The sequence below is a fragment of the Drosophila sulfurigaster genome, chromosome 2L (assembly GCF_023558435.1).
Source record: "Drosophila sulfurigaster albostrigata strain 15112-1811.04 chromosome 2L, ASM2355843v2, whole genome shotgun sequence".
In the NCBI taxonomy this organism is placed as follows: Eukaryota; Metazoa; Arthropoda; class Insecta; order Diptera; family Drosophilidae; genus Drosophila; species Drosophila sulfurigaster.
The window spans coordinates 29,499,628-29,525,101 of NC_084881.1; the positions used below are offsets into that span (position 1 = coordinate 29,499,628).

Below are 25,474 nucleotides of genomic sequence, written 5' to 3' on the forward strand. Positions count from 1 at the left end.
CTTCTAAACCAATTAATGTGCTTGCTGCTTTAAAGGGAATAAGCTTGGAGCATAATTAAATATTGCTTTAGTGCCAAGTAAAGTTGAGAATTGAGCTATTAACGCAATCAAAATCTATTTTATATACTGTACATGAGCTTTAAAGCTTCTAAACCAATTAATGTGCTTGCTGCCTTTGTAAGAATAGCTTTGTAAGCTTGGAGGATAATTGAAATATTGCTTTAGTGGCAAATAAAGTTGATGTTGCTGTCTAGTTGATTGAGCTGGAATTAATTGCATGTGCAGTCAATGCGATTTGCAGCTTTTGAAACGAGTTATAAACGTGATGGTGATGGTGATGGAGGTTGGGGCAACTCACTTAATGAGTTGTTGCTGTAAACTGATGCTGACATGTTGGCTAACCCCAGAAAAGGGGAGGCACAATAGGTTGCTACACTTTTGCCAGCAATTAGTTAGAAGAAAGTTAGTTGGTTGCTTGGCATGTTGCATGCAACGTCTGCCTACATTCAGTATTTTACTGCATACTGCATAAGTATAGTGCATTGAAATAGAAATTAAATTTGTGACTAATTGTTTTCAAGTTAAGTACGAAACGAAAGCCAAACGCTAACGCAGCCATTTCGAAGGCGTTCGTGCAACGTTGAACGTTGAGCGTTGCACTGACAGCAAACGGCGACACATGAGATTGTGTGCGTGTGTGTGTGCGTGGCACGTTGCAAACCGCGGTCCAACTGCCAGAATGGTTTTGGTTTTGCGCGACGTCCTCGTTGTCGTTGTTGTTGTTGTTGTCGTCTGCCGTTGACGTTGCCCCAATTGCAACAGCAATTGGTGCAGCTGACAGCAGCGGCTGCCTCTCAGCATGTGTGTGTGTATGATTGTGTGTGTGTGCCCCGCAGTTATCTCTTTTCTATCCATACTGTTCTCTGTCTCTCTCTCTCTCTTCTCCTCCTTTCTCCTGCCATCTTTCAGTGCACTGCATTGATTTTTATGCGCTTACACACATTTTATCAGTTTTTATTTGCCGCTCGACGGCGGCTGCAATAATAATTTTGTTGCATGTCTGCCTGCGGTTCGCCACAATGCCACAGATTTCATTCTGTCCACCTAAGTGGTGCGAGGTGGAATAAGGCACTCAATAACACGATCTATGGAATGCAAGCCACATTAAATTATGTGCGCTTTAAGATGGCAAAACTTATTGAATGCTGAATTTCATTTAATGTCTAAATTATCTGCATTAAATTTATCTGAATTGTCACAAGTTTCTATTTGTTATATCTTTATAAACATAAAATCTTCCTCAAAATAATATTTTTCATCAATATTTACAGTTTTGATAAAGTTTTCATAGTAGAAAGTCAGTTGTATTGCTATTAGATACTCTACTTTACACTTAGAACTAAAGCAACATATTTTATATTTATCTTTTATTTTAAAATATATTATTAGTATATTTTGCAATATATCAAATATACTGTTTGGTATATTTTTATTATTTTCAGTATATATTAATTCGGTATATTTTAAAAATATGGTATATGGTACCGAATAAAGCATTTGGTATAATTTTAGTATTTTTAAATATAAATTAATTTGATAAATTTTTAAAATAATACCAAATATAGCGCCTAATATTAGTATTTTCACTATATATTATATGTATATATTCGATATATTTTGAAGCTATGGTATATGGTATCGAATAAAGCTTTCGGTATAATTTTAGTATATTTCAAAATATATAAAATAATACCAAATATAGCGCCTACCAAATATACCATTCGGTATAATATTTCAGTATATATTAATTCGGTATATTTAAAAAATAATACCAATTATAGCATATACCAAATAGCATTCGGCATATTTTTAGTATTATTCAGTATAATATTCTTTCGTTCAATTATCTCTATAATTTCGAGATAATGTTAAATATGGAACGGAACACAATGATCATCCAAGATTTCTTAGCCTGGAACAAAATTAGTTCCTATACGAAAGAATACTTATAGAGCATCGCTTAGTCCGCATTGTTTGCAATTATTTGCGAATATCTATTTGCTCTTTTTTTTTGCGTATTGCCTAAAACTGAACTCGAGGCAATGTCGAATGCAAAATGCCGAATGCCACATAAAGTTGTCAATTGCAAGAGGAGTCTCGAACGTTGTCTGTCTGTCTGTCCGTCTGTCTGTCTGCTCCCCTTCGTATTGCCATCTGGGGTTTTCATTTGCCACATGTTTCATTCGATTTGCAGCCAAAGTGAACAGAAAAAAAAGAACTGGGGTAAATGGTGTAAGGGGCGGATAAAGGAGGGGGAAGAGAGGGACACACAAAGTAACACAACAAAGAAGAGCAAATTTGTTTTTGATAGAAAGTCATGTCAAAAACAATGGCCCAACTATTGTCATACGTTCTCTCTGTCTCTTCCTCTTTTTTTGCTGCTGCTTCTTCAATTTTTTGTTATATTTTTTAAATGTTTTTTATTTATTTTTTTTTTGCTAGAGAGTTGCAAAATGCTCAGTCAAATAGATAGGGAGATAGAGAGGGAGAGAGTGGGTGGGAGGGGTTAGCACTTGAAAAGTGCGCCCAGCGTTGAGTTGACCCTCATCAAAAGCTAACTAAAACTTTTCTTTTTATTTCCCTCTCAGTGTGTGTGTGTGTAAGAATGTATGTGTGTGTGTGAGTTTTCTGTTGGCCAAAGTGGAAAATAAATGATTCCACAGGATGACCATTTGCGTGTGTGTGTGTGTTGGTCTATATACGGCATACGGTCAAAAAGTTGAAAACCAAGCTACACTTTTTGTGCAATCTGAAGAACAAGAGCAACAACTGAAACTGAGAACAACACAAACAACAACAACAACATCAACAAGAACAACATCTGTGGCCAAAACAAAAGTCAAAAACTGTAACGAAATAAAAAGGCCAATAGAAATTTAAACAGTTTGACGCATTAAATACTCATTGAGGCGCTCATCGTTCTGATGATACTCTGTCAGCTGGGCAAACACCTAAAGAATTTTAGATTAAGCATTACATCAAAATATAGTATAACGAATAAGAGGATTTTTTGATCTGTCAGTAAAATTGAAAGCAAAGTATTTGAGTAATGCAATTTAAGAAAGATTATCATTAAATTATATTTGTAACTTAGAAACTAGCTTCGCTCTTTTATTGAGAAGTTGTCTCCTTTTTAATTAGGTATTTTTCGGGTTAAAGGAATGAAAGTGTTTCTAATGAAGTGTATAAGAATTAGAATCAAATATTATTAGAAATATAGTAACGATAAATTATTTATATTATATGAAATGTTTAAGAATTATAAATATATATTATTGGAATTGTAACCACAAATTATTTGCATTATAAGCAATAGTTTTGCTTTGCTTAAATTCAATTTCTTACTCAATAACTTACTTAAAAGAATCAGAGATCATAAAATTATTGATTTATAGTCACATTCTTATTCAATAACTTATATGAAAGAATCAGAGTATTCAAAATTTTTATTTAAATTTATCAATTTATTAAATTTCTTATTCAATACCTTATCTGAAAGAATTAGAATGCTTAAAATGATTCCTTTATATTCAATTTACTAATTTATTGTGCTATAACTATTAATGCTTTGATTCTGCTGACTACTGAAAGTCAACTTAAATTCTATTTACACTTACATTAAAGTATAGAGTATATGCTAGTCCATATTACGTCTTGCCAAAATCTCAAGAGCCTACTCACAAATCTGCTAACTAACAACAGGGCCAAATGGAAGGCTTGTCTAGGGTTAACACACTCTGTAGTGCCACCTTTTGGGGCATTGCGAATAGAGCTCATCCCTTTTGGCCGCACAAATCCATATTTAATTATGGTGGAGAGAGGGAGGGAGGAGAGAGAAGTCCTTTTGACTTTGGGTAGCCCAACTGCTGCGTCAACTTAATTACGTTGCGACGCTTATCACGATCACACAGCAAAACCAACATCATCATCCCCATCATCGTGTCCGTGCAACATGATAATCATGTTGAATCATGAAAGTGCCACTTCATCAGTCACCATCGATGCTGGCTGCCGTTGGCTGTTGTCCGCGCCTGCTGTTGCTGTTGCCACCTGTGCCCATCATCAGGCCAGCTACAAGTCGAGTTTTGCTGCCTCTGTTCCAGTTGCCATCTGCAACTTCATCCAGGGGACATCTCCAAAAAGGGATGCAGAGACAGCGAGAGAGAGAGAGAGGAGCGTTGCTTTGTTTGCACGCGGTCCGATGTCGCCAGCCCGAGGCGCACTTCACAGATTCCAAAGCGTTGTCTCTCTCTCCATCTCTGTGTGTCCGTGTGATTTTTGGTGGCTTTGCCCTGCAGCCAAACTCGGCAACTCGGCTTAGCGCTGAAATGTTCTGCCTACCTATCTACCTATCATCCACCTCCTCTCTTCTCTCTGCTCTCTGTTTGTTTGTGGGCTGATGGAATTTTAATTAAATACTCGGGTGTCTATGTTAATTTATATGCGCATATGCTTAGCAGTCCGCCAGCTAAAGTGAAGGAGGAGCGCTGAGAAGGGGATGGAGGAGGAGGTGAAGTGCCGGCGCATGTTTATGATTAAGAGCTTTATGTGCGATATGTAGTGGAGCGCATCCTTGTTCTCAGCTCGCTTTCATTGTTGAAAATTTAATTATCATTTTTTAATGCTTAGTGAGCACACACACACACATACAAACTATTCCTAGAATGAAACCCAGGCCAACACTCTTCTTCCCTCTCCACCTTTTTGGCATTGCGGTTTTTTGGGTCTGTCTCGCTCTGCGTTTAGTTCTTTGTATTTTTGGCAATGCCACTTGATATTATCACATCGCCCAACGTCTGTCTGTCTCTTTGTCTGTCTATCTAACTGTCTGTCATTTGTCCCCCCGCTCTTGTTTTGTGCATGGCTTTTGTCTGAGCCTTCGGTTGTCACCTGGTTTGCGAGATGAAATGCAAAGAACATCATAATATGGGATATTCTCGTAATTTGTTGTGCGGGTTTCACTTTGTGTGTGTGCGTGTGTGTGTTGGAGTGTGTCTGCTCTTACCTTTGAATGACTCGGCAACAGATTGACATTTTCACATCAAATTTTTCGGAGGCGGGTCGCTGGCAATTTACTTAACTATTTATGGCCTTCTTAAATGCTTAGCAACAACTTCAAATTTAATGCGAGATACAAGCGTTTGTCGCATTAAGATTACACTCAATTGACAGTCCCAAAAGCTGTCCAGAAGTAAGTGAACGAAACTCAAACGGAAACTTAAAATTTGTTTATCAATTTCGCTGTCAATAAGCTGATCTATCAATTATTATTGATCTTCAATAAATATAGATTAAACAAATGTATTCCGAATATGCTTGATATCTATCAAGCACCAGCAGAGCTTTTTTGTTTTAATGTTGACAACTAATCATTGAAAACTTTAAATACTTTTATTAAGCCATTGACATCTGTAAATTGTTTTCATAAAACTGTCATCACAAAATTCAATCGATTGAAGGTTGATTATTACAAGCTCAGGGAAAATTGTTGACGTACCTTTTGTTTATAATGAATTATATTTATATTAGTTTCTTTTATCTTAAAACCTAATGAATAAATGTAGTGTAAACTTTTTATTTTATTACTTATTTTCTTCATTTATTGTTTTTTAAATTTTTGATTAGATTTTTTATTCCTTCACATGGTTAAATACATCTCTGAAAATGTAAATTTATAGATTTATTTAAACTGTAAATAGTAAGAGCTATGACTTTGTATGTTTCCTTACAAGACTTCACTTTGAACTTTCGCTTATAGTAGAAAAAGAAATATATCTTTCTTATCATATTAATTGTTATATGAATGAATGTGACAAGCTTTTGTGTTTTCTTTATTTTTATGTGCTGCTTGATTCCTTAGAAAATTTTGTACATTTACTAAAGAGCAAAATCTAGAGCTAATTTTAATTTTTATTATTATTTATTTTTATTCAAACTATAAATTGTATTGACTTTGTAGGTCTTTAGCAGATTTCACTTTGAACTTTTGCTTATATCATAAAAATGTAAGGTGAAATGCCATTTAACCTTTTACCTTATAAGTAATATGTTGCTTCATTGCAATTGATTCTTTTGACTTTAAAAATGATGCACAAAAGTTAATAGTTTGCTAAAAAGTGCCATGTAATAAATTTGCCTGCTTTTGTTAATAACATAAGAGAATTAGAGAGATTGGAGTCTAATGAATAAATGCTTCAAGCTTTTATGTTTTCTTTATTCTTAATTGCTGCCTGATTCGTTAGGAATCTTCACATGGTTGAACCCTTTTCTAAGAATGTTAAATCATATTTTTATACCAATTATAAATTGTATAGACTTTGTGTAAGTTTCTTTTCGAACTTCACTTTGAACTTAGGCTTCTTACCTTAGAGCCTAAGGGAGAACAACTGCAAACTTACCTGTTGCCTTTTAATGGTTGAACTTCTTAATTGTTTTATGATTTCCTATGCATAATATGTGTGATTAGAAAAACTCCACTCAAGTATCAGAAAATATGTATAAATATATTTATTGAAAATGAATTGTAAATGCAACAGACTTTTCTTCTTCGCTTTCAACTTTTGTTAATTACTTTCGTAACATGTAGCTAGCTTGCTTTGTTTTAATCGCTTTGCAAAGGCCTCTTTGGTTGGTTGGTTGGTTGGTTGCTTGTTATGTTTTGGCATCAATGTTGACATTCATTTTAGCCAGATTGATGCGACTTGTGGCATGGCCCGGCTGCAGTTGCAAGGCCTTGCGATAGCATGCAACCGCCTGTTGCCGCAGGCCACGCATCTGCAGCATGGCGCCGAGATTGGCGTGTGCATGCGCTGCCTGCGGATGCAACGCGGCCGCATGACGATACCACAGCTCCGCCTCATCCAGACGATGTAGCAGACGCAGTGCATCTGCCACAGCCGCTTGTAGCGCATAATTATGCGGTGCCAGCGAGGTGGCACGCAGCCGATAGACGAGTGCTTCCTCTGGCCGCAGCTGTTGCTCCAGGAATTCAGCTGTAAAGCGATGGAGTGACTCAGTGTGTGTGTTTAGCTGGCCAAAATGATGTTGCTCTGCTTACCATAATGATGATGCACGCTGGCCTCCAGAGGCGACACCATCAGCGAGCGTTTGAACCACATTTCTGCCTCTGCGCTGCGGCTGCGCTGCATAATTAAAGAAGGTTGAAACAAATGTTTAGCAAACTTAGAGGGCGATTTTTAAATGTCTTAAACAACATTCGATAGACTGGCATAGTTTAATTGGAGGATACAAATCATTGAAACAAAAACAGCAAACAAACAAAAATAGCAAATATAAAAAAAGGAATTTTGTGAAAAACAGTTGAAGTTTAACAAAGACAATTTCATATGATGTTAAAGAAACACAATATACCAAATATCGACTTCGGTATAATTTAGTATTTTTGCAGTATATTCAACATATATATTTAACATATGGTTTTTATTTAGAATGTAATACTATGTTGATACACCAAATATATATTTCGGTATATTTTGGTATTTTTGCGGTATATTTTTAGAATAAGGTTTTATTTAAAGTGGGTAGCGGATATTATTTAGCATGTAGAACTATATATCGATATACCAAATATAGATATTGGTATATTTTAGTATCTTTGTGGTATATTTTTGGATTATAGTTTTATACAAAATGAGTAGCGGGTATCCCAAAGTCGAGCACACTCAACTGTAGCTTTCCTTTTTGTTTATTTTGTTTGCTTTAAGATACATTTCCTTTTAATATCAGACAGACATTAAATTTCAAAAGTTTTGTACAAAACATTCACAATTGCAGTTGATGCTTAAGTTTGTGTGTCGGATTTTTCAATCTTTTTTGTTTATTTAAAAGAAGGAATTTCAATCAAAGTGTATCGATGCAAGAATGTAAATTGCTAATGGAATGATTTAATCAAAACATAATTTGACGATTGAGAAGTCGTCTCTCTTTATTTTACTCACATTCCTGGCCAACAATTGTCCATATTGGACATAGATGCCACTTTCAGTTGGTTGCAGCTTCAGCGCCAGCTGTTGTTGCTCCTCGGCTGCTGGCCATTGTTGCAACTCGGCATGCAACACAGCCAAACGCTGATGCAACTCAGCGCGTTGAGCCACACTTTGTGGCAAGGCGAGCGCCTCATTCAGCAGCTCAACTGCTCGCTCTCGTTTGTCCAGCGAACGTTGAAGTGAAGCCAACTGCATGTAAGCCTTTAGCCGCACCTCCAAGTGCGCCTTGCGATCGCGCACGCCGCGTCCTTGCAACCTGGCGCCCATCAGCAGCACTGTGGCAGCTTCCTCACTAGAGTTGCCAGTCAACAGCGATGTGGCAAGATTGAGATACGCCACTGCCAGCTGTGGACGCAGTTGAATGGCTCGCCGATAACAGTTCACTGCGCTGCTGTAGTTCTGCTGCTGTTGATGCACCCAGCCCCTGAAAGTATGCAGCAAATATTTTCACTGAGAAATGTTGCGAGGGGGAAATTTCTCAGTAGAGTTAAGAGAAATGAGTTGGGGGATCACGGAAGCAAAATAATGTGAGGAAAATAAAGGTATGAAATCTTTATTAATAAAATGAGAATTTCCAATTAATATACAATGCTTTATAAATTGTAAAATTAAAAGAGAAATTAAAAAGGGAAACAAATATGCATATTAAAGATTATTATATTACTTAAAATTTGCATACCCTATAGGGTAGAAGGATATAATAACTTTGTGCCTCCAGAAAATGTAAAAAAACAAATTTTTAACTGTTTTAGTATATCAATATACCAAATATAGCCTTTGGTATATTTTTAGTATTATGCGGTATGGTAATTTGTGTAAGGAAATGTATGTAGCGGGCATATTTTGAATGAATTACTGTATAAATATACCAAATATAGCCTTTGGTATACTTTTAGACTTTTGTGGTATATCAAGTTGGTATATTTCAAAGTTAGTATCATGCTGTTTTGCTGTTGGCATTTAAAAATATTGCTTATTTAACTTTTATTCCAAAATATTCATATTATTAAAACTACATATAATACTTTTTTTCAGAACAGTGTTAAACTTTTATAATTATGGTAAATGACTATTAATATGAACAACTTTAAATCAATTTATATAAAACAACTTTATCTGCTGAGTGAGTATTACGAATACTATTTTAAATTTCATCTATTCCCTTCTATTATAAGTTAATATTTTCAACTTCAAACTATCCAATAAGAGAATAGAATTCTTTTGTGAAATTATTTGATATTTACATGCATATGAAACACAATTTCACCAAAGCAATAACTTTGCATATTCGCGCGAATTTCATTATGAGAACAACCAAGGGAAAATGTATTTTTTAAAGCGCTGGCATAGTTGTGCGCTTGCAGTTAAGTAGAAAGAAGTGAAACTTGTTAGAAATGCAAAAGTGAAGGAGTGAAAAAAGCAGCACACAGTTACTTATCGTCGAGATTGGACCCTTTCGTTGGGTACTAAGCATAACAGTGTGCCCAGGCGAGGCGAGGAAAGGCGTGTTGTTGAGTTGAGTTGAGTCGCAGAGTAAATTAACTTTGGCTGTGTTTTGCTGCGGTTTCGCTGGGGCTTTCGCTGCTCTAATTGCAATGTTCGCTGAAAATACTTGAAAATGTGTTGACCTTCAAGTATTTTCACTGGGCTTTCACTTGGCTTTTGCCGCTCCCACTCCCTCTTCCGTTTCCCCCGCAAACCGCACTCTATCGTTGGCTTCATTTAATTAACAGAATACGCTCCAGGGAGCTGACGATGGTCGAGATGAAAATGGGGGGAACAAGGGGGACGGAAGAGACAGCTCTAAAGTGCACATAGATGTACGAAATTTGCCAAGTCTATCGGGTGGGCTAAACAAATACTACCTGAATCAATGTAGGAATGAATGAGGAAAGGGAAGGAAGGGGAAATGGAAGGGAGACACACTCGACGTATTCATACGAATCTCTCTGGTCTGGTCTGGGTTTTTAATATAAACAACAAGTTCGTATATGCATGAATAAGTGCTTTTAAATAAAGGATGCATTTTATTTGAAGCTAAAACGTAACAAAACAGTACAAAACAAACCCGAGCACAGATTGCACAACACCCAACCATAACAACAACACCAAAAATATAAACAACAATACGAACGAAAACAACAACAACAATAAAAACAACAGCAAGTTATTCAAACAAACGACGCGTTCTAAAATTCGTGTTGAGTTGCGACACGAAGTCCATAAAATCAACAAGAGGGCCAATTCAAATAGTTTTGTCACACACACTGTCACACACACATGTGATTCGCAATATTATTCTAAGTATAAATATCAAACTGACAGCAGATTTTCATTTTCCATTTGTATTGCTCTTTTGTTGCAAGGAAATTCTTAGAACAATCAAAAGAGATTCTTTTCTCTGGTGCTTCAATTTCTTTGTGATGCTTCATTCAAAAAGTATTAATTAATATTCTGAAGTCAACGATGAAAATTTAAAATATTTCTACCATAGTCTTGAATTGTTTTCAAAATTGCTTTTTCACATATTTTAATTAGAAGATACGATAATTAAATACATTCTCTGAGACCTTTAGTAATTGGTCGTCCCAGGGAATTTCTTTCCCAATTAGAAGAGTCTCATTTTCTTGCAAAAGCTTCCTTTTCTTAAGATTGAATTACAAAAGTGTTAAATAATGTTTCCCGTGCTTTTTTTTTCTTTTTTTCTCAGTTTTAAAGTTTTTGAAAATGTTAAAATATTATTAGCTGGTAAAACCTGAAGTCTTGGGATCATTTCTAAAGCATTTCTGCAGACTCTTTCATAATAGTTTAAAAAATATAATATATTTGAATAAATAACTATTTAAGCAATGAAATTATTAATTTCATTCAATCAGATTAAAGTTCATTTGTTCATCAGTAAAATATTTTATAGTTATCAGCAAATGAGAATTGTAAATAAAGTCAATCTATTTATTGTACAATTTCCATTTGCTGATATTTATCTTTAATTTGACTGTTGATCACAAATTTGTTTGCTTAACGATAGCTTGCTTTCTACTTGGCAGTAAACTTTACGATTTACCCTCGCTGTGCAGCAGTTACAATTGCATTTTTTTCATTTGTTTAAAATTTGTTTATCGTCGAGCAACAACCCATTGAGATTCCATGTAAAATGTAGCCGCTGCCCCCTTCCATCTGCCCCACTTGGTCCACAACTATAGGAATGCCAATAGCGAATACAAAAAGAGAGAGAGAGAGAGAGGTAGAGAAAGAGAAGCAGAAGCGAAACGAAGCGAGCCAAGTGAATGCATGCGAATTGCAGTCGAACAACGGATGGATTTGCTCAACTGAATATTGAGTATACGACTAGTGCACGTTCTATTCTATTCGATTCTATTCGACAATATAGAGAACCAAAAATGTTGTTTCACAACGCTAGACCCCTTCTTCCCCTCTTCTATATTTGTCTGTTTCTCCCTTTTGACAGGTGAAAGAGGAAAAAGAGAGAAAAAAAGGCGGAGAGGGAGAAAAGAGTGAAAAACAGAAATCGAATTATACAGCTCAGTGATTTTTGGGGTTTTGGTGTTTGGTTGCGCTGTTACTTGTAGGACGTGTACTCTCTGCCGCTTTGATGTGGCATGCTACAGCTAAAAATCACAGCATCCCAACACACACACACACATAGAGGCAACACAATAAATCCATGACAGTTGACTGGCAAGCTGCTCGGCTCACTGGATGAGGGATGAGGGGAAGTGGAGGGGTTGCGGTAGAGCGCTTTAAGGTGTGCGAGACTATTGATGGCTTTACGAGTAAATAATGTACAAACAGCTGCTTATCCGCGTTGCATGCCACCAACAGCGGCAACTTTGTGATGACGTCGACGTGGGGTGGCAATATTGACATTGATTTTCGATTAGACGCCGGAAATGTGACATTCTGAGGAGCTTGCTTTTTATTACTTGGCAGCTTTAAAGTGCCGTCGCGTTTATGGAAATGCGACCCAACTTGACTCTTCAGATTAGTCGACAACAACGAAAGAGAGAGAGAGAGCGCGAAAGAGAGAGCGACGCTGTTGCATTATGCAACTGGTCAGAAGGCGGCGACTGGTGACTGAATTCAATCAGGGCAACTTTTCGATAAGCTGCAAAGGCAACAGCCAACAGCCAACATCACGACGTTCAAGTGCCCAGCCCCGGCATTGAGTAAAGCGTAGAGAAAAGCGTCTTAAACTTTTCAGCAGCAAAACGCTGAAATGAATTCTGCGCCTTTTTAGGATCTGGCTTCAACTTGCCTCTGCAACTTTTATTTTACTTAGCTCCGTGCTCTGTGCTTTGCTGTGACAGCCTAGTGGGGCGGATCGGGTATCGCTTTGAGCCAACTTAATAACTTGAAGCCTTAGCAGTTATGAAGTTCGCGCTTCTCTCTTTTATGTCGTTGACATTATTTGAAATTTAAAGACTCCCAACACATTTCTAACATGGCACAAAAATAATAAGTGTTTGTTGGCGAGCTTTAAATAGATTTCTATATTATTCTAAAGTTGCTTTCGTATGTTTTAAACAGTTTATGTAGATACGGCTCTCGGGCGATATTAAAGCTTTATTTTACTTAGACTTGGAATAGAATAAGCAAATAAACTTATTGCATTCGGAGGAAATATTTTCTATATATAGCAAATTATTAATAACTCAATATAATAATTATAAACCACGTAACTTAAAACAAGTACATTCAAAGTACGAAATGCAGCTGCTTTTAAAAATGATTAAAGCTTTTGTGTCTAACAAAAAGGTAGATAGAATTATTAATAGCGGAATAAAGTTTTTTAAGCTCTTATTGCTTTCAAAGGTGATGTATTAAGGTCTTACTTAAGCTATAAATCGAACCATTTCCAATAAGTAGAGTTATCGTACGTTTGATTGGTTTTAATCATAGATCCTTCCTAACTTGATTAAAGTTTTTACTCACGAATATAATTAGATTATATTGTCCTCAGCTTTAAGCAGCTTATATTGAAGTTTAACTAAAGCTCAAAGCTCTTAGTTTAGCTATGTCATAAATAAATCCAACAACAAGTATTATCAATATTCGAAGAAGCTTTTAAAGTTGATTAAATTTTGAAATCAAATCAAATCTTTCGGAATATATATTATTATAGCCAGAAAGTTAGCAAAGCTCTTTGTTTAGTAATCAAGCAATTTATAAAAAGCATAATCAAAGCGTGAAGAAACTTTCAAAGTTGTTTAAAGCATATTCAATAATCTGAACTACTAAAAGCGTTTGGTTTGACTTACGCAAGTCTGTTTAGTAACTCTAGACGTCTTCGTCAGTTAGGCAGTCATTATTTGGTGCAGTGTAATTACGCATCGTCGATTCAAAGTTGAGTTTGCTTTTTGTTTCTTTTGTTTTGAATGCTGTCTCTCTTGACTTTTCCCCATGCATCTTTTACGCTCTGTTTCTAAACGAAGGCAATTGAGCCACAGCAAGCGGTAACTACATGAGAGAGAGGGAGATTGAGAGAGGGGGTAGTGGGGTATTATATACTAGATGTGATTACAGTCTTTATGTGTTACGACCAAAGGTAGTTGGCCAAGCTGCCGCTTCTACTGCTGCTTCTGCTGCTGTTTGCTGCGGTTGCCCGCCCGGGAGTCGTCTGCAATTATTTGTATTGGGCGCACAGCTGTCGCCGAGCTCAGTTTGCATTTCACTTCTCGTCTTCTGGCAGTGGTCGTTTTTGTTGTTGTAGAGACACAAAGTTGGCAAGCAAACGAAAAGGGATTTTCCTACAATTTGCCAAAGAAGCAAAGCGAAAGGATTTCTTGCCTTCCTCTGTTGATGATTCTTCTACGCTTTTTATTTCGTCTTTCTCGACTCTTTTTTTTTTGGAGCGTAAAGCCTATTATGTCAAACACAATAATTAACAATAAGAGGGGGCGACAACAACGACTACAACAACAACTGAGAGTGTCAACAATGATGACAATGACAACGGGGCGTATGAGCATTGCACAGGCAAGGCTTGGCTTTGCAGGGCAAGGACTCACTGAAAATGACGTCGAGCTGCATATTCAAAAGGACTCTCGCTCTTGCGCTCATATGTCAAGCTCGTTGAGCAACTGGCTAAAGGGGAAAGGGAATGGGAAAAGGGAAGAGGGAAAGGGCGCAGAGTTCTTGCTGGGTGTATAATGTGCAGGCATGCTTATCCATTGGGGAACTAGCGGGCGGTCCTGCGTTGCCTGCGCTATTCTCGGACTGCGGTGGGATAAGGGATAAGCATCAATGTCATTGACCCCAAAAGAGTCAAGCAGCGTCAGCAGTTGTCGCTGCGAGTGTCCAGCTCTTTGTATCAACTGCTGCAAATGCCAATTGATGTTGTAATAAATTTAAGCTTCCAAGTATTTCCATAAGCTAAATTCTTGTCAAACATTTCTTTTGCACAAAATGGCAATAACTAGTGTCAATTACATTTAAATTGGTTAAGTTCAGAGGCAATTAGTTGAGTTCGATTTAAGTCAAGTAGAAAGACAATTTTTTCATTAAAATTAAATTATGAGATAACAGAATTTCTTTATGTTTATAAATGTATGATACATGTAAAAATGATGATTATTAAACATTGTATAATTATTAATGAAATCGGGCTTTAGCTGACGATCTGGTTTATTTTCACCTCTATGGTATATTTCGAAAGAAGGTCTTCATCGATATACCAAACAATTTGGTATATTTTACCTCTATGATATACTTCAAATGTAGAACTTCAATTATATACTAAATCGGCACTTCGGTATATTTTAGTATTTTTGTGATATATCTTAAACGATATACCAAAGATAGTCTTCGGTATATTTTGGCATTTGCGGTATATTATTTGGTATATTTTAAGAATAATACTGCTCTGTGTTGAATTTAGTCGAAATGGGCAGCTGGTATCTCAGTCGATCATAATCGATTGTAGCTTTCTTAGTTATTAAACTGTGAGACTATTTTCTTTATTACGCAAAGAGCAAAGATTTGGTATTTTAAATATTTCGGACAGTTTTGAACATATACAAATGTTTTACTCCATTCTATCAATATTTCTTCTATTTATAATCTATTTATAACTTTGACTTCTCTATAATTTTATAATCTATGACTTTGTCTTAGCTTCTGACGCTTCCCTTTTTATGTTGTCGTATATCTGATCAAAAGACATTTGACACACTCGTAATATTCTATTTGAGCTTTATTTTTCAATTGGAATATTTTTCCTCTCTGCTCTCTGCTTGTCAATAGATCACAGCTTGCACTTGAGTTCCCTTTTTTTCTTGCTTTAAGCACTCTTGAAACCGTTGAGAGTTGCCTTAGATGAAATGTGAATCGTTTAGCTACCATCGCAGCGCATTCCTAGCAACTTTAATGTTTGAGCAGGGCAAAGGAGCACTGATTAGATAGCGCGTTGGTTGCATAAATACCAAAGGGAAAGGTAAAGGATGGAGGATGGAGGAGGATGCATTCAGCATGACCTAATTAATGGCATTCACATTCACATACGTTACTGCAGGGGATTAGAGCGCAATACAACACGCATTCAAAGGTTGTACTTGTATCGTTTAGGGTGCTGCTACTGCCAATGGATAGATGGATGGATGGATGGATGGAGTGAAAGGAAAGCTGGTAAGAGCGCGAGTGCTCAGAACGGGAAAAAAAGTAACCTGAATACTACTCGGTTCTTGTAGTCACAGCAGAAGCAGAGCCAGCAGGCAACTGTTTGCTGTTGATGGCTGTCGAGTGCATGCAAATTGCCATCGAAAAGATGCAGAACATGTGCCCGTGTGTCCGTTGCGCATTCGAAACCTTCTCCCTCCTTCTCCTCCTCCCGCTGTTGCCACCTGGCGCTGTCCAACTCTGCCCGCATCCGCATTGAGTTGATTTGTATGCGCGCAGCGGTCTGGGGGCAGAGCTTTTTTTTTCGGTGGCCGTTCGGGGTGTGCAACATCTCAGATGTTGTCCAAACGTTTTTGCCAAGTGGCCCATCGAAAGAGCGAGTGAGTGAGGACAGAAGCAGCTGCCATTTTTTGGCATTAAAGGCGCGCGAGTTTGCACAGACCACACAAAACTGCTACTACTAACTGCCCCCAAGGTCGCGCCCAACGTCCAAGCATTCACTTTGAGCTTTTGAATTTTGAAAAGGCATCGAGCAAAAACTGACATCATTTTTGAGAATTCAGGTTTTGCCCAGTCAAAACGAAAGAAAACTCTCGCTCAGGCTCTGTCTCTTGCTCTGGCCAAATTGCGATGCAGGCGCGAATTTTGCCTCAATTTGCATGCCGTATGATGAGTGGAACGTGCCAAGATTCGTTTACTTACAGATTATAGTGAGCATCCGCCATCGTTGGCCGTTGCCAGATGGCCGCTTGAAGCGCCAGCTTTGCCTCCTCGTAGCGTCCCTGGGAGCTCAGCACACTGCCCAGATTGCCCAGCGCTGCAAGCAGAAGAAACATATGTCTTAGGTTTAGCTTGAGAGTTCAGTGAGAGAGATCGCAAAGCTTACAGACGCAGACCAAGTTAAGCTTTATCGAGCTTAAAAAGCTTATTCATATAAAGACCCCTTGAAAAAGTTCATTGATTTGCTTTTAAGCAAGCTTATAAATGCAGTGATAAAGATCGTAATGAGCTTGTAAGAACTCGACTAAGTTAAGCCATGTCTAGCTTACAAAGCTTCTTCAGGTAACATTCATTTGCAACAGTTTATTGATTTGATTATAATTGATCTATTAAGCTTGCTCGATTGCTTGCTTGCTTTAATAGCTTTCCAAATAAAAAACAATACATTTTGATCCTGCTGTTAATGCAACTGAGTTAGGCTTAGAAAGATCGAATTTAAAAACTGTCCCCATAAAAGTTGAAATATAGCTTAAAAGTTGAGTGACAAATATTGTTATTAGCTTACAATGCCTACAAAGCTCTGAGGTAAAAATTTAAACCTTAGTCAAGTATCTTCTCTTCTAATGTGATTGCCTTATTCAACCATTTTGAATGTAATCATATAATCTCAACCAATTCGTAAAGTTGTTTACAAAGCTCACTTATAATGAACTGAGCTTGAGTATAATTTTAAAGAGCTTTGTAAAACTTTTAAGCTTTAAGCAGATCTTACCTTTTGGTGGATTAATAGCCACTGCGCTGCGAAAAAGCTGTTCCTCATTAAGCCAGTCGCGATTTCGTTGCACGGTGCGCATACTAAAAGCGCTCAGTACCAAGCCGAGGCAAAACAGAAGCAGTCGCCGCTGTCTAGAACTTCGATAGCGCTGCCAAAGCTGGCCGAAGCCAAGGCCAAGGAGCAAACAGTAGCCAACGCTGGGCAGATAGAGCAAACGCTCGGCAATCACAAAGCCCACGTAGAAGAACAAATTGCAGGCGGGCAGAAAAGGCAGCGTCAGAAACGCAATGCAAATGAGAAGCGTCGAGTTAACGTTTTCTGTAGAGCACTTTGAGTTACGTTTGATATTGATTTGGCTGCCAAAGATCAACTGATGATTGCATGCACAGATGAGTCCTTGCCACGCGCGGCAGCTGCTGCCGCCCAAACGTTGCAACAGCAACAAGACAATGCTTGCCACATTGTAAGCCACATAGTTCAAGCTGGGCAGCAGCAATCGCAATCCTTTGCAAGTTAAAGTTAAAAGTGTGCCATAGAAAGCAGCACTGAATGCGTTGCGCCAATCCCAGAAAGTTCTTATGCGAGGTATCGCTTCCATGCCCCAGTCAAAGCTCAGATTTTGTGGCCAAAGCAACAGCTGCAAGTTCAGCACCTGCAGGTGGAGAAATGTGAACGTGCGTGTCCACCAGCAACTCTCATGAGCTGTCGGATTGTCGGCGGCTGAGAAGTTTGCAGTGGGTCGCGGCACTAGACAAAGGCGACAATAAAAGGCGGCAAGCAGCGCGATTCCAAGTATGCTTAAAGAGCGAAAGCGATGCTGAAATATGGAAGAAGTAAACAAAGGATGAAAAATTAAAGTTAGAAAGGATGAGATATTCATTAAAAGCAAAATAATACTGGTTTTTTTTCTGAAATATACCAAATAAATATACTTAAAAATACAAAAATATACCGAAAAATACTATACTTGGTATATTAATAGGCTGGAAATGTAACATTGTGTCTGTTGTAATAAAAAATAATGCGGTATTATTAAAATATACCAAATTAATATACTAAAAATACTAAAATATACCAATGGCTATATTTGATATATCAATAGGTTAGAGATGACTTCTTGTGTCGAGTCTAAAAGCAAAATAATGCAGTATTATTCTTAAAATATACCAAAGAAATACTAAAATATACCGAAGGCTATATTTAGTATATCAATAGGTTGGAGATGCCTTCTTGTGTCGAGTCTAAAACAAAATAATTCAGTATTATTCTTAAAATATACTAAAGTAATATACCGAAGAAATACTAAAATATACCGAAGGCTATATTTGGTATATAAAAATGAAAGGAGATGGCTTCTTCTGTATGTTACATACATTGGCTGGACTCAGTGTTATATGTAATACACAATAAATTTTGATTCCTTAAATAAGTATAAAACAAAAAAAGTGATTCCTAAAAAAAGGATGAATATACCCAGCAAAACAATAGAAAAATCATTAAATTAGAAAAACACACTCACCTTGTCCGCTTCGCTGGGCTTCTGTTGCCTTCTTTGCTGCTTGGCACGCAAAACATCGCAGAGGCCACAGATCAACAGCGTTGCAATGCCCGTTTCCTTGGAGAGCAGAGCTGCCAAGGCCAAGACGATGGCAAGGATCAGGGAGCTGGCATGCGGTCTGAGCTGCATGTGACGATGATAGACCAAGAACGAAAGCAGGCAGCAGATGCAGGCGCCGAGGTCGGCACGACCCACAAGACCGGCAACGGCTTCGGTGTGAATGGGATGTGTGGCAAAGAGGGCGGCGGCGACACGAGCGGCGACACGTGTGGTGGGCGGGGGCAGCAACGTGTGTGCCACAAGCAAAACGAGTGCGGTGGCAAGGCAATGCAGCAGCAGGTTGGTCAGATGGAAGACGAAGGCATTGCCGTGTCCCAGCTGGTAATCGAGACGAAAGCTCAGCACGCACAATGGACGCCAGGAGCCATGGGAACCGTCATCCAGCAGCGATGTGCCCCAATAATCATGTTGTAGAAGCAGCGATGGCCTATTGGCTTCCGTTACATCCGCATTGCCCAAGATGGCGCGTCTGCAAGGCAGAGAAGGGAAAGGATAAGAGATGAGCTCGCATTACGAAACAGCAGCAGCAGTATCAAAAGCAGCAGCGACAACAACCTGTGGCACACCTGTCCTATTAATTAAAATGATTAATTGCAGCAAACGAAGCTAGCCCTGGGATTTTGGACTCGGATTGTCTTGCCTCTCTGCTGCCACATGCAACTTGAGCTGCTGAAAAGGGCTGCCGAGCGAGCAGTGCCAAGAGCTCTGACGATAGTCTGCCTTCTAGCTACATTCAAACTCTGCTTCTCATTCTCCTTCTCTTTCTGTTTCACTTCTTCCGTCCTTTTTTTCTCTGTGTGCCTTGATTAATTGCCGATTTGTTGGCGCACTTGGTGTCGTTTCTCTTGTTAATGTTGTTGTTGTGCAACACACACATACACACACACTCTCTCTCTGCATTGTCACTAGGAAAGTCAACGGCTCTTGCTGGTAATTGCCTCACCGTTGTACCTTTGCTTGTTGTTCTAATCGATTTCTAGCTACCCTCTGTCCTCCCCCACGACACTTCCCTGTCCTCTTCTTCGAATCTTTGAGTGAGGCCAGTTCCAGGCCATTGCTGCTGCTGTTGTTCTCCGGGTGTTCTCGGTGTTGTTGCCATTGTTCGTTCGTATTGTTGCACAGTTTGAAATTTATAGTAGGTTTGCAATAATACCTAAGCCATTTTATGCATAATTAGTTTTCAACGTTGCACAGTAAATGCCATTAATTAACTTTAGCCCACTTTCTGTGCTGTCCTCCCAGCTTCACTTCACTTCAAGCCAAACCCTTACAGCGTTTATTACTTTAACTGATGTTGTTATATACAAAAATTGCGATGCTTTATGGAATTTCAGACTGGATTTAAAAAAAGAAGAGAGTTCTTAGCATTTGTTTTCTTCTCACTTGAAAAGATTTTATAGCAAATAAAATACCTACAAGTATTTTATATCATTTATTTTGAAGCTGATGAAGTTACAAATAATAAAAGCAAGCCATGGCATTAGAAAAATGGAAACTTTATGAACATTAAAAATCGTATAAATTTCGTCAAATTATGAAGACAATTCTACAACTGCAAATCCTGGTTAAAATATGGAATTTTTAACTTTTTAAAGCATCTGTTTTCGATGATCATCTCACAAAAAGACAATCTGCATTTACTCAATGACTTCTTCAGTAGCTGATAAGTTTCACATGCGTGTTATAAAGAAATGGAAATTTGTCAATCGCAGTGCTTGATGATAAGTCTGACCACTTAGCTCGTTTACTTGTCGAGCATGAACAGACATCTGAGACCGAATTACTTGTGTTTAATGTTTACTTTGGTCTTAACTGACCCGCGGGCTGTAGTTTTAGGTTTGTGGCAAACAACTTCAAAAGTTAACACAACCAAAAATTCCCTTCTCATTCGCTTTTATTTCCTTTCTTTGTGCTTTCTGCTGCAGGCAACAAAAGGGACTAAATTGTTTTCAATATATATGTATATGTATATGTGTGTGTGTGTGCAGAAAAAATTAAAAATAAATAAATAAGATATGTATAGCGTATAATCGAGAAACTTCATGTACAGCAATAACTGCGAAATATTTCTCATAATTTCGATTCGAAAGGTTTCTCATGCTTCTCTTATTTTTTTGTTGGTTGTTCGGGGTTTGCATAAAAAATCATTTTTCAATTTTAATACGAATATTTTATTTAGCAGCTGGCCGGAAATACTCATATTTCGTTATTTTCACATAGAATACCGAAGCATGCTATTGTGGCAGCTTTTATGGCGTCAATTTTGCTTTTCTTTTCTTTTCTGTTGCTGTTTTCTTTTTTCCATTTTCTGCACCTCTTTATATGCATGAATGGGACATGTGTGTGAGTGTTCGTTATGTGTGTGTGTGTGGCTAAAATTGGGTGCACAAGTTATTGGTGGGGCAACAGCAACAGAAGCAGAAGCAGCAGCAACCATTACTTGAGCCACTCATCTGCACTTCAATTTCAATTGGCATTTTCTTCCTCTTTTTTTTGGCCTTGCAACGTGTGGCAGCCACAAAAATGTAAACGAGTGCAAACAAATTCTTATCGGAAGCGCACAAAAGCTGAAGAAGCCAGGTGAAAATATGGGTGACTACGATAATATCCTAAGAGTATAAATTTGGCTCTAAACAATTTAAGATAAAATAAGATATGTGTAGCGTATAATCGGGAAACTTCATGTAGAAAACTTGACTACAACAAAAGCATATGAAATATTCTTGGGTGGCACTATAAAATTTATAAGATTAATCGAAAACATTCAGAAAAATTAAAGTTCTATTTGCTATATAACATTTTTTAGTATTTTCGAAAGTTATTATTGAAATTTTCGAATAGAAATATGTTAAAGAAATTCATTTACTATTTTTTGTTTATATTTTTTGAGTTTTTATTTTACTTCAAGAATAAAGAATGAAATCTTGAATCAAGATTGTTTGCATGTCCTTCAACAAAGAAGGTTTATTCTTAAATCAAAATCGGAAATCTTCAAAAAAAATCTGGATTGGATTATTCAAGATTATAACGTGCTTTAAGAATGCAAAAATCCTAAAATTAAATCAAGAAAGCCAAATCTTAAATCCACATCAAACGTTTTAGATAAATTCTAGATTAGACTTGATGTAAGATTGAATTTGACTCAAATGCGTATATGAAACAATCTTAATTCAAGATTATAATCTTGTTTAAAGAAGGGAAAAATCTCCAAATTGAACTAAGAAGGCAAAATCTTAAATCTAGATTAATACCTGATTTTTCAATCTACATTTTTTTCTCTGCGTAAGGAATATTAAGTTATCAAACCTGTATTCTAAATGTAGCTAGAGTGACTTTAGTTAATTTAATAATTGAAATGAAATCTAGAATTATAAATTATATAGAGCTTAAGCTTTTGCTACCTTTTCGTTATACCTTCGCAGTTCATTTAAAATATAATAGTTGCAGGGTATACAAAAAAGTGAGCATGGAACGTAGTTGCTGTAGTTGCATGTGTGGGTGTATGTGTGTGTGTGTGCACAACAAAAATCATGGTACGCCTCATTTGCAAGGACTTCAAGCGGCAGCTGAGGCTGGGAGCTGAAGTTGCAGCCCCAGTTGAAGTTCGAGTTGGAGCTGAAGCTGAAGTCGAAAAGGCTGGCAAATATTGAAAAGCATTTTTCGTAGCATACCTTGAGGGGCATGAGAAAAAAGGGGGATATGGAGGGGCTGCGTGTTGCTTTTCGGCTTAATTTCTGTGAGGGAAAGAGAGAGGGGTAGAGAGGAGGGAACAGCAACGACAGCGTCAACATTATCGTCTCATCAGCAGAATTTCCGCAGTGCCATTTTTGTGCTTTATCATCGTAACTAGTGAATGAATAGCAATACTCCTCGCTGGCTGAAGGGACAGCTGAATCTGAAGCAAGAGCGAGGGGAGCGCGGGGAGGGCATTGGTTGCACAACAACGAAAACATCAACACCACCAACAGGCAACACTGGTGGGGCACTTTGTCAGCAACAGCAGCAGCAACAGCAACAGCAGCAACAACAATGCCAAGACTCAAGCAGCTTACAAGTGTGGCATGTAGTAGCTGCCGTTATCGTTCGCTTTTCACTCGCAGTCGAGAGCCACAGCCACAGTATCAGAGACGGAGATGGAGACGGGATGGAGACATTGCTTGAGAGGCAGCCACAGCCAGAACCAGATAGAGAATGGGAGACACGAGACAGTCGCCTGTAGATGCTGCCACATCTACGTATATGTATGGAGAGCCGTAGCCAGAGGCACCGCCAGGCACAAGGCTGAGTCAGTCGGAATCAGTTCAGCAGTGGCAAGAAGCCACAGTGAAGCAAACACTTATGTAAACTTATATTTATCTTTGGGATGATAATGAATTATGCACTTCTTAAGCGCATTTCATTAGCAATAGCTCAGCTTAGTTATTCTTTATATTCGGAACTCAAAGGAATTGGTTTTTAAAATCTACTACTACTAAAATCTACCACGTGATATAGCAAATATAGCATTCAGTATATAGAATATAATAGTATATTGATATACCAAATATAGCATTCAGTACTTTGAATGTAGTAGTATATTGATATACCAAATATAGCATTTAGTACATTGAATGTAATAGTATATTGATATACCAAATATAGCATTCGGTATTTTGAATGTAATAATATATTGATATTCCAAATATAGCATTCATTATATTGAATGTAACAGTATATTGATATACCAAATATAGCCTGTGGTAGTATATTGATATACCATATATAGCATTCAGTATTTTTGAATGTATTAGTATCTTGATGTACCAAATATAGCATTCAGTATAATAGTTTATTGATATACCAAAAAGTATATAACATTCGGTTTATTTTAGTACCTTAACTGGTTATATTTCAAGAATAGTACCCCACTTTTGCTTTTACTGAAGATTTCTTTCTTATTTTTACTTTACGTCAATTGCTTTACGTATGTTAATATAGGAATACAAGTTCAATAGAACTTAACTGATCAATTAAGTGTGTTGACTTTGAAGTCCCATTTGAGCACACTTTGCTTGCTGCAGTTACAACCATTTGCTCCACTGTGCATTGTCACTCGAGTCATCTATACACACCAACAGGCACACACACACTCGCGCACGCACACACACGCACTCACACCCAGCAGAGCAGAGCTGAGCACAGTACTGTGGTTGGCTTTTGTTGAAGACAATATATCATAGCATCAGAGGCAACGGAGGACACCCAACGTCGCAACGTAAATGTTCCTCTTCCTACTCCGCCCCTCACCTGACAGTCCCCCTCCTCACTCCCCTTTACGTACATCGCTATGGCGTTATGGCTACCCACAAACACTTGTACATTTTGTGTGGAGCTGCTTCTGCTTATGTAAAGTGAAAATTTTCGATTTTCTATAAAAAGAAAACGAAAAAAAAACTGTTGAAGAGAGCGAAAAATGCCGTTGCTACTGCCTCTCCATACCCCTCCATCCCCCCCTCTACCCACTGCTTGTCACCGGTGGGCCTTACGGGCGTGTGGCCATCAAAAAATTACGTATACGTAACGTTGGGTTTTTTGTTATGGGGCGTTTGTTGTCGCTGTCCTTTTAATACGGCACATAAATTATTGTAAGACTGCAGATTGGCTCTTTGGCAACATTTTGTAGCCCGGCTTGTTGTTGCTTCCTCTGTGCTTTGTTGCCACCATTTTTCCTGTTTGGCAAAAGGCAAATATATCAAGTGCTGAGGTGTGAAACATTTGACCGTAGGCAAAGCTACTCGCTATTTAAAATCTGCCATAGAAGGAAGCTCTTTAAAACCGACTGTCACAGCTGCGGTTAAATGATATATAGAGTCTACCTGTTGGGCAACAAACGATTCTGGCAAACGATGTGCAAAACATACAACAATTAATCAAGCTTAAAGCTCATTACGAATGTTCTGATTTGCAATGAAATAAGTGCTAGAATAAATGCTGCAAAGACTAAGCAAATTAAAGCTTTAAAGTAGACTTCGAAGAAGCTTTAAAATGCTTGAAAGCGTTGGAAAGCTTTAATCGAGTTAAAAAGAGAAATCTATACTTAGTCAAAGCTGCAACAACAATTTATAAATCCTAAACTTCATTAAGAATGTTCTGTTTTGCAATTAAATATGCGCTTCAATACTAACTAAGCTGATTTTGAAGAAGCTTTAATGTGCTTGAAAGCGTTGGAAAGCTTTACTCGAATTAAAAAGAGAAAACTATACTTAGTCAAAAGGAGCAAAAACAATAAATAAAGATTAAACTTCACTTATAATGTTCTGATTTGCAATTAAATTGATGCTTCAATAAGGACAAAACAAATTAAAGCTTTAAAGCTGACTTTGAAGAAGCTTTAAAGCGCTTGCAAGCTTCGAAAAGCATTAAACGATTTTAAAAGAGAAAGTAATACTTATTGAATGTATTTATTAACCTTTAAGTTTTTAAATCATATTGAAGCTAAATACCTTTTAACGAATAACTCATCGTTTAAGTGATTAAGATTAAGCATAAAAGCTCTTTAAAGCTTAGTTTCCGATAATGCATTTTAAATAATTTATATTTCATTTAAATGCATATTTGCAATGCAAGGCCTAATGAATATTTCAAGTTATAAATTTATGCCATTGATTGCCATTTACTATT

General features: G+C 37.5%; 1 protein-coding gene across 4 annotated transcripts in view; it reads right to left on the reverse strand.

The window, feature by feature from the left end:
* Positions 1-6,542: 6,542 nt before the first annotated feature.
* LOC133844761 (protein O-mannosyl-transferase TMTC1) overlaps positions 6,543-25,474 on the reverse strand; it is a 59,206-nt gene continuing 40,274 nt past the window's right edge. For 2 of the 4 annotated variants that reach the window (XM_062278978.1, XM_062278967.1), the window contains 6 exons: positions 18,716-19,283; positions 17,194-18,013; positions 16,404-16,518; positions 8,019-8,490; positions 7,118-7,202; positions 6,543-7,052 (listed from right to left, as the gene is read on the reverse strand). In XM_062278978.1, coding sequence (XP_062134962.1) covers positions 6,712-7,052; positions 7,118-7,202; positions 8,019-8,490; positions 16,404-16,518; positions 17,194-18,013; positions 18,716-19,283 — 2,401 coding nt within the window. In that variant the 3' untranslated portion in view covers positions 6,543-6,711. The remainder of the gene's footprint in view (positions 7,053-7,117; positions 7,203-8,018; positions 8,491-16,403; positions 16,519-17,193; positions 18,014-18,715; positions 19,284-25,474) is intronic. The other 2 variants (XM_062279000.1, XM_062278989.1) reach the window with 2 other exon arrangements.